The sequence below is a fragment of the Acanthopagrus latus genome, chromosome 4, assembly GCF_904848185.1.
Source record: "Acanthopagrus latus isolate v.2019 chromosome 4, fAcaLat1.1, whole genome shotgun sequence".
Taxonomy (NCBI): Eukaryota; Metazoa; Chordata; class Actinopteri; order Spariformes; family Sparidae; genus Acanthopagrus; species Acanthopagrus latus.
The window spans coordinates 145461-155829 of NC_051042.1; the positions used below are offsets into that span (position 1 = coordinate 145461).

Here is a 10369-nt window from a genome sequence, read left to right on the forward strand (position 1 = left end):
ATTCAGAGATTCACTTTGATTTAAGTCCGTAAGAGGACACAGCTGATCTTGGATTCTCTCACAAGAGGACGATTGTCAACTTTGGCATCTTTGGTGTCAGTGTGGAACGTCAGCTTGGTGCGCTGCGTGGCCATGTGGCTGTATATAAGCCTGGTCCTCTGTTTACATGCAGGCTGTGGAGAGAGCAGGAAGCCATGCCCCTCTACAGCTGGCTTCAGGGGCTATTTGTACTCCAAAGGTCGCCTTAAAATGGACAGACATTATGTAATTTGTGTTTTCATAAAGAGCCTCTGTGTGTAAGTACACACACACACACGCACACACACACGCACACACAGGCTGTTACACAAATCCAGCCCTCAGGCCAACAAGTGCATCATTTAACTTTGCTGCTCTGCAACTAATTTGATAGTTACACAAGACTCACTGACAGACCGAAGAACTAACATGTTTTTCTCTTTCTTTCCTCTCATATAATCCTTTAGTCATATGTCAACTTGGATACCAGTCTGTGAGACACATGGTTCAGATTATTATAGACTTGCACTGATAAACATCCTCTTAAGCGATGGGAGTGGAAGTCTTACTCACCGTAGTCGATCATGTTGCCTTCGTTCCAGCATCTACAGCTTCTACTGAAGGTGCAAACACAAGATCCCAAGGATGGATTCACTCCAGACGGACGGGCAGAAGTCTGGATGAATGTCAGGTCAAAAACCGAGGTATTGCTCAGAGCATGGCTCCGTCTCTGTGATTCATCTGGGGTAACACGCCTGTACCTCTTCTCCTCGACCGTCCTCCTCCTCCTCCCTCCTCTTCCTCCCCGTCTGTCTGGAGAACACAACAGTCTCAGTAAGGCACGGCTCCCCAAAATCACTGCCCCTTTCCTGTGAGAGAAAAAACACACCGCACTTAACAGGGCCTGACCTCACACCTACTTTGCATCACACACTGGTCTTTTACAAGCTTCTGGGTGTGTGTGTGCGTGTGTGTGTGTGTGTGTGTGTGTGTGTGCCCACAGTATGTGTAGGTACATTCTGTATGCTGCAGAGGATGAATAGATTCTCTGTTTCCCCATTTACACATAAACACACCACCCTCATTTAAGTGTCTATGTGTGTGTGTGTGTGTGTGTGTGTGTGTGTGGTGTGAATCTACTTTTTTCAGCCTGGTTCAGTGTTGTTTGACCTGTAGCACTGGGCAGTAAATATAACTGGTCTGGTTTTAGTGGAGAGGAGCACTCTGGGAGGGAGGGAGAGGAAGAAAACGAGGGTGGCGCGGAGGACAAACTGCCTTCACCTGTTGTGTGTGTTCTCTTCATGTCACACATACAGCATGTCCAACCTGGTAGATCCTTCCTGTCTGTTGACATTTACACTGACTTCTAGAGTAATTGCATAAAATAATCAAAACAGACTTAATTTCACATACAACAAGCTTCCTGTAAGCAGGATTTACATCACAAACACAGTTTGCAGTATACTTTGTCACTGTGCAGCTGAGAGGAAATGATGCACTATTTGTAATTCCACAGTTGCTTAAACTCCACAAAGACTAAAGCTTTCACCACCTGCACTCTGTTTTACTGTCATGCAGCATATTGAATGATGAGCAGAGAGCAGCATCCTTCCTCACAGGCCAGTGATCAGTGATCGTTCAGGGCTTCCACCACCACAGACACTGTCGGTGTTTCAGCCTGGTCCTCGGCCTGCCCAGCATGTTGTACATGTTTCTCTGCTGCAACACTTCTGATGAAAAGCTCGTCATCAGGCTTCAGCAGAGCTTGATGATGAGCTGATCATTTGAATCAGGAGAGCTGGAGCAGGGAAACATCTTCAGGACCACGACTGACCCTGACGCTGACACTGAAATACTACAGTATTTGTACAGCAGATGCTGTCAGTGGACAGAGTTTCCATCTCTATGAATTTTATTGTGCCTCCCTCTAGTGGCTCATCCATGTCACTGTGGTAAGGAGGCTACAACAATGAATTCATACAGAGATGTCCCTCAGTTGACCAGCAGAGGACTTAGATTTTGTGAGGACACGATTCTTACAGCATGAAATGTGTTGGGGACACAAGGGGATGTGAAAACAATGGATGAACATGCCACTGAAATGAATCAGAAAAGCCAGAAAGCATCATCCTCCCCTGACAATCTTCTGCAGATACGTCCAGACATCCAGCACTCATGGCATCCAAGATGAACATCTGATCATGTGGCTGGTGGCCATAAACTCTCCACCTCTACAAAGATAATCAGTTCTTTATGGGAGTGAGGTGAAGAAAAAGAGACACTGTTCTGTCCTCTCCTCACCCAACACAGATCTGTCACAGAGGGCATCAATGTAAAGTCCCGGTCAGGAGTCTAGTGTTATACTGGAACCTTGACAGCTTTAACAACATCATGTAACCATACAGAGTGAGTCTGAGTAAGAAAACAGCTGAACTGAAATATGAAAGATGTGCTGATTAATTCTATTCATCACACCTGTTCGCTGAAAACTCGACAGTCACAGGCCTGCCTCTTCACATCAGATTTCACTCAGCACAGAGAACATTTACACTCACATTCATGTTTCAAACTCTGCACACACATCACTCTGTACAATGAAGCTCACACATTCACCTGCACTGATTATTTATAACTCTTCACTCGCTGACAGAGTCGGTTAGTTCTTCACGAGAACCTGATGCCTGTTCTGTGTTCTTCTACACATCTCCAGAATCAGACAGTAAAACAGTTCAGAGTGAAGCAGCATGAAGCAGGGACACATCTAAAATAAGTGAGAGCAGCTTCTCAAACCATAAAATCAGAGTGTAAGTATGTAGTGAACCCGCCTGTGTAGGAGCATCACACTGTCCTTTAAATAGCTGACCTCAGACCAGCTTATTGTTGGTCGACAGCGCTGTCACTTTCTGCTGCCTCAAGATAACAAATCGACCATCTCACACCAACACCAACACACCCAGGGGAGCACAGCTGGGCGCAGGTTCATTTACTATTTACACCACATGGGTGCTGGGTGTGAAAATGACAACTGCGTCAGTCTGAAACAAGAAATGATACTCGCACCGTGCCCCCTCAGTCTCTGACATCATCTGCCTCAGTGACAGAACTGAGTACTAGTCAAGTGAGTAACTAGCTGCTGTCTGCTGACACGTCTGTCTGCTCCTGGTTATGGTTTTGAAGTAAAACTGAAAGCTTGAAATGACAAAACGTGCTTCCATCCTTCTCTTGAGGATGAATGTAGAGTTTGTCTGTCAATGTTGACAACAAACAGGCCATAATAGTTCATATGACACTAAGGGGGGAGGGGCTGCTCATAAGTTCATGTGAAATATACCTGGAAAATATTGTTGTTGTTGCTGTAGTGCGAACACTGCTTGTGTATCTGTCCATATATGTATTCATATTAATCAACTCTCCTCACCCTCAACACCCTCAGTCACTCCTGCTGACCTTCTCTGAAGAACAGGTAGGTGTGCTACCTCTGTGACACCTGAGCTCTGGCTCAGTCCAGCTGATCCTCCACAGAGCATGATCCATGCAGGTCAACACGTAGCTGGTAAATAAGTCACAATCCCCTGAACACCCAGGAGTCATGAAGCAGTGAGGCACTGCACTGGGCAGTTCAGATGTGAAACACTGTGGTCAGTACTCTCTGCTCAGCAGGGCCTGACCTTTTGTTAAAGATGAAGATGTAACTGAGCTTATAATCACGTTCTCTCTCCACTGATATACAGTTACTTTGTCACACGTCATGGATGTCACCAGTGACTCCCTGTAACTCTGACCTGCACAGTCCCTCTGTCTCTCTCGCCTTCATTTGGATCTGTACACTGATGTGAGTGTGCATGCCCATCTCATATGGACGGCCTCACTGTGAGGAAAGCCCTGTTAGCACATTCACTGCACGGTTCATGTATCCTGAGTCTTTATGGTTACATTATGGCAATCAATACAGAAGCCTTGACATTATGCCAGAAAAAGCTAAAAACAAGATGGTTCAATATTTGAACCCCTCTCTCTCAAGATACATGAGATTTTCAAATGTGTGCAAACAGTTTGAAATATGTATTTGTTAAACGGGTGAAAATCAATTTTAACCATAATTGATTAAGATTGGAGAGTGTGATGTGTTGACTGTTCCCACTGGTAGCAGAGGTGAAGAACTCTTAATAACAGCTGGTTAGTGTGCTGAGTTTTCAGTTTCAGAGACCACTGTGACAGTCTGGTCTTTATCCACATACTGAGGTGCTCATTAGATTGGACTAATTCATACAAATTCAACATAGCCCTTGTAGCATCCTCACTGTGCATCAAAACTAAAACTCGCAACATCTACACAAACCTGCAATAATACAAATAAAATGGGCAGATATGCTGATAATGCTGATAATTTCATATGGTCATATTCAAGCCTGGGTTCTGGTAATGCTGCTGAGTTGTTTCACAAAGAAAGAAAGAAAGAAAGACATCCCCCGGGACAGAAATGACCCTTTTTAGTTTGTAACCTTTTAAACCTTTCCTGTGTATGACAGGACCACACACAGCATGCACCGCCTGATGCTAGCGCTAACATTAGCTCCCTTCTTCAGCTGACCTTACATCTGATCAGCTTCATTAAACTTCAGTTAAATCTTGTGTAATATGTCTAAATAATAAGTAAATACTGAACACTTACCCAGTTCCACATGTTCCTGTGTCTCAGTCCTGTTTCTCCTCAACACTTCCTGATACGTACGTGGCTATGACATCTTTCTCACTCAGCATCTTCTTCACTGTTGTCCACTGCCACCGCTCCTCTCCTCAACTGCACAGTGTATGTACAGCTCGCTCACAGCACTGGAGAAACAATGCAGAGTGTTCTGCGGTGACTGCCTGTGTTTTGGACAGATGTGCTGCACAGTAGGTTTTGTTTTTTCTACCTGGGTAGTGACGATGACATTAGGCTTTACTGGGTTATTCCTCAACTGCACAATAGCAGTTGACTAAAATATTTACAGAGCATTACAACTAAACCAGCCATATCACTGAAGTGCTGTTTACCTGCATGCATCACTGACAGTGGTCCAGTAATAAAATTATATAACACTGATGGGGCTTATTATGTCTAATACTTGTACTTTGGATACTTTCAGTCTGTTTTTGCTGATAATACTTGTGTACTTTTACCTGCAATTAAGTATTTGTTATGCAGGAGAATCACAACTTTTTTTTTAATTGAGTGATTTTAATAATAATTTTTCCAGTCCACCTGTCTTGCAAAACTGAGGGGGACTCTCTGTCTGGGAGTTACAGAGAAAGGCACAGGATGAACTGCAAAGAGTCCAGTAAAACTAAAAGCTCGCAATTTCTATCGCTAACACTACCAGCGTGCAAAGGGAGATTAAATGGAAAACGCAGTTCTTATTTAGACAGCAGAGGGGGCTCAAAATACAGTGAGCACGAACTGAACTATGGTCAAGAGATTTACACAAAATCCTCAGTTATGATCAGTCTGAGTTAGATCTCTGCTGTGAACAGTTTTTCTATAACAAACACACATATATGGTAAGTGTAGAGCATCCAGCTGACTTGCTGCTTGTCCCCCTACACACACTTTGCATTTCAGAGAGACCCCATACCAGTATGTTACAGCAAAACTGTAATCCTGAATGTGTTGGGACTTACAGTAAGCAAAGTGGTACTAGAGTTTGTTTTTCAAAACGTGTTTGCCAAGACGTCATGTGTTACGTGTGACACTATAGTGTCATGGTTTGGTTTGCTACACGTCCTGTAGGTGTTTGTACTCAGCACACTCTCGAACAAACTGGACCATTTGTACATAGAAGATCAGAAATATGCTAACTCAGAGACTCAAAAGTCCTGAGTTAGAGTGGATGTATTGACACAGTCCAAGGATGACCTACCTTTTTGTCCATGTTTAACAACCAACAGGGCTCAACTGGTTTAGCAGCTGACACTGAACAGTACAGAGGTGATTTACAGCGGCTCTCACTTCAAGTCTGAATGAAGTGTGTTTACAATGAGTTAACAAGGCAATCTAATGCTGAACAATTTTTGCTATACAAATGAATATTAGGAGTTGGGACTAGCTGGTTAGCATTCTAACTTCAGCAGCCATCTCTGCAACACGCTTCATAAACATCTGTGACATCTCAGCGCTGATGTTTCTTCACATCCTGTTGATACAGTGTTAGCTGAATGTTTTAAAAACAAATCTGACAGTATCTTGTAAATGTCTCCATTAATATGCTGAGGAATGAAGTGGGAAATACTTCTTCGAATTTGCAAGATGCTATCTGTAAAACAGTATGAGAAGGTGGGGCTCAGACATTGTGTAGTGGGCAGCACAGCTAGGTTTGATGACCAGCTCCCAGCTTGATGAGTCCCAGTGAACACAACCTGTGTTGTGAGGGTCCATTACTTATCAATGGAGATAACACTGGATATTGGAAACATAGCTGTTGGTAGGTCACCCGCACCGTAATCAAAGACTCCTCTTTAATTTTTTAAATCATGAAGACTTTCTGACCTGGTCTGCACAGCCCCAGCTCAACAGTGGGGTTCACCTGGAAGAGCACAGATCACTGGTGACTGGTGACACCGTCATCATCCTCTGTCTGCAAACAGAAAGTGAGAACAACCTTTACCAAAGACTGATGCTGCACACAGTCTGACGTGTTCTGAGATGAGAAAGAATCAGAGGACTGTGTTATTGTTTGAATATGGCCGACTGTGCCGACTCAGCGCAGAGATGGAGGTGGGCAGTGTTAGTGAGGGCTTCCTGCTCTCAGGCTGTTTACGGAGGATGTTTTTCATCCTGTTTTCCCTCTGAGGTGTGGTCCGTTTGACTCACACAGCAGAGACTGTCGACTATGAGCTGTTAGATTCCCAACCAGCATTGTTACATACTTTACAGGTAGAATAACTCTTACAAACCACGCTTTTACTTCATTTACCCACACAATATTATATCAGAGTACATAATAGAAGATAAAACAATAACTGCCACCTAACCTATAATGTTTTAACCTAGCAATGTGAAACAGAGTGACATCACTTCACTTCACTTCACTTTAGCATCATTTTACCTGAGACTAACTGTCTGATGGGGTGTCTGCAGTTTGTTTTGTCCTCCTGGATGGTCACTGGGAGATTTGACGGTGAATTACAACAACAGCTGGACCTGTTTCAGTTTCTTGAAGCTGTCAAACTGGAACAACCTCCTTTGAACAGAGGAGGACATTAATTATCATCCACCTACAATGCAGTAATGAGTTCCCTCCCCGGACAGATAACACCATTCACACCTGGGTTCACCTAGACTCAGCAGCCCATATGATGGCTGGATTAGTCAGCGACCCACAAGTGGCCCTGACTCAGTGTTCACAAGTGTCCGTAGTGACTGGAGAAACGAAAGGACCTGTCTGTAAGGAAAGCTGGTTTTTGAGTCTCACTCCCAACTCGTCAACAAACTGACACTTTGCAGTGATGGCTGACCTGTCCTACTATCCAGAACTGTCACTTTTTGTAAAAGGTGATGTATAAGACCACATCATAAGTCTGGATAAGGCAAAGCCATAGTAGAAGCACAACAAAGTAGGAAAATGCCCGAACAAACCAAATTAGAGCAAATCAACAATGATCTGCCTCCTGGTGAGGTCTGAGGACGAACCACCCTGCAGATGCAGCGTCATAGCCTGGCTGGCTGGAAGTGAGCTGCTGTTCAAGCAGCTAGCAGGAAAAACTGCAGCAGCTACCAGCTTTTATCAAGAGCTGCTGTTATCTTGTTTCCATACCCAATTGGCAGTAATATCACACACCCTCCACCTGGCTTTAAGACAAGAGGAAGTTACAAATGACCTCCTGGTAGAGGCAGGATACATTAACCATGTTCACATCACAGGGAAATCCCACAGGGACACACACTCTGGGCTGATCACTAAGGTGATCGCTCATAAAGTCTAAACTGTGTGTGCAGAGGTAGACTGAGACACGGCCCAGTGTCAGTGTTTGTGTTTATGGGTGAGGACAATGGTGAGCAGGGCGGGTCGGGACAGGATATGAAGTGTGTGTGTGGGGAGTGGGTTTGACTTAACAATGTGTACACTGTTCATCAGGAGGAAGTTCTCCAATGACTGCAAGTCCAAAAAAAGACCCTGAAACATTGTGGCTCAAAGGTCAGTGTGTGGGTGTGAAAGCATCCAGCCGACCGTCTCTTCCCTGCAGGCAGGTCCAAAACAAAAACAGGGTCTGAACATGGCTAAGGTAAAAGGTCAGTCATGTGCTGTGGTGGGAGCCAAAGAAGGGCTGGGCCTGGAATTAAAAATGGACTTGAGAGACAGCCAAGTTTCCACATTCTGCGGCTGAATGTGAACGGAGGGTGTTTTCAGTAAAACAGAGCAGATGTCAAGGCAGGGGAACAACTGTTTAGTTCCATCACCTGCAATAACAGCAGAGATCACCTCCCATCACTGCACGACACCCATCTGACTGGATCCTGAGTGGGCCCTAATTAGATATTAAGCCTGTCAGCACATCTCTTTACAGTTTGTTCTGTGTTACACATCAGTCTCTCAGGTATGTTTGATGTTCCATGTGTCTGCTTTTTCTTGATTCATGTGAAAATATGTATTTCAGGATGTTTAAGGTGGCACCTGCTTCGCTGAAAAGTCAACTGGACTATTAAAGTTTTTACTTCAGTTTAGTAGTAGTTGGCACTGGACAGTGGTGATTTTGAATATCCTCTTTACATCCATAAATTGAGCACAGAGAATATCACATGCTGTTTTCAGTGATTCAACTGTTAAAAGTATGCCGTGCTAGATTTATTTAGGGCTGGCTGGATTGATCCCAAAACATCCATACTACCAAAACTACGGGTGCACGATCACTTATCATCATTTATTCATATCATATTAATATTCCATCGACAGGTAGAAGTGTCTAAAACCATTCAGCGTACAGGCTGGACACACTGGATACATGTGTAGAGCTGCTGCATAGCGTTTCCTTTTCCTTCAGTGTCCATGTCAACAGGTTAGTGAAGTGTGTCAAGTGACACGCTGCGATCCGTCATCCAGAGATTCAGAGTCTCGCCTGTTTCTACTGAGACACACGCAGTTCTCTACAAAAATCCACCTGGAAACGACCTGCAGACAGTCATACGGACATCATGCCAGTATTTCACTACAGTTTTAATGCCTGTATGTACAGAATATGTCACAGACGTGCAGTGAATACACACAACAGGTGAGGGGCAGTTTATTTCCTGTGCACTCTCTTTCTTTCTCTCCCTTCCTCTCTCAGAAGCAAAACTCTCGTCATGACAAGGAAAAAAGCCAAATACTTACAGGAGCATCTTTCAGATAGACTGAAGTGTTTCATGATATAACCTCTCACCAGATCTGAGTGTTGTGTGTTTTCTCATGCCATTTAAATGCCACTATGTTTTAATCTCAGCCCCACAGAGTGTGTTAGGAGGCTGGGACTCATGGCCTCAGTATATCTAAAATCTTGGTTACGCCCCTGCTGCTGCCATTAGTGGTGGTAATGGTAAGAATTACAGCTTTAAATGCACTGCATTTGCACTGCATTTTGTCTTTCTCTCTAAGTGTTTGCAAGGTTCACTGTGTCTGAGCCTTAGCACTGTCATTTAATCAGCCATCAATAATGTACACGGGATCAGTTTGCTCCTCTCAGGTTACTACAACCAACCTGGAAACCTAACCTAGTGCTATCCTGCATGACAAACGGGAAGGACAGCCACCTCATGCAGTGCTAGACTTGGGAGTTTAAGATAAAACCAATATTACAATACAGCACAGCTACAGTGCAGCTGGCACCCAGACCAGGTTAGCATGACTGCATGTATGACAGTCAGAGTAACGCCTCCGGCCTCGTCTCGTCCACAGGCAGCCTTCTTCTCCTCAGAGATGGGTGTCGTCAGTGTTGCGGGGATGGGAGCTGCCCTGGGGAAAAGGATAGGCAAGTGTTTCCCTCCTGCAGCAGGAAATGGGCGAAACCTTGCCTGAAATTATGACTCCAGCATGTTGTCGTGTGAAGGAAGCCACTCCTGATAGCACCGGCTATAGGTTTCCTGTTGTGGGCCAAGAACTGTTGAGAGCCTTCCCAGCTTTGTATCATGCCACGAAAAGGCTAAAGAGCTGAAATTACAAGCGGTTAACTGTTTGATGCCGTTTCATTGTTAGATTATTGCCACTGTAATACAGTAACTGCATGCAGGAACGACTTAACTGCAATTCAAGCTTCACTTTTGTCTTATTGTTCTAGTTGTAAATTCATTTTTCATTGAGATTGACAGCAGACTCATCTCAGTTCAGACTAATTTAGTATT

The 10369-nt window shown here is 44.2% G+C and overlaps 1 protein-coding gene across 2 annotated transcripts in view; it reads right to left on the minus strand.

The window, feature by feature from the left end:
- il16 (interleukin 16) overlaps positions 1-809 on the minus strand; it is a 36432-nt gene extending 35623 nt beyond the window's left edge. For both annotated transcript variants that reach the window (XM_037094931.1, XM_037094930.1), the window contains exon 1: positions 592-809. In XM_037094931.1, the coding sequence (XP_036950826.1) occupies positions 592-604 (13 nt within the window). In that variant the 5' untranslated portion in view covers positions 605-809. The remainder of the gene's footprint in view (positions 1-591) is intronic.
- Between the last annotated feature and the right edge of the window lie 9560 nt (positions 810-10369).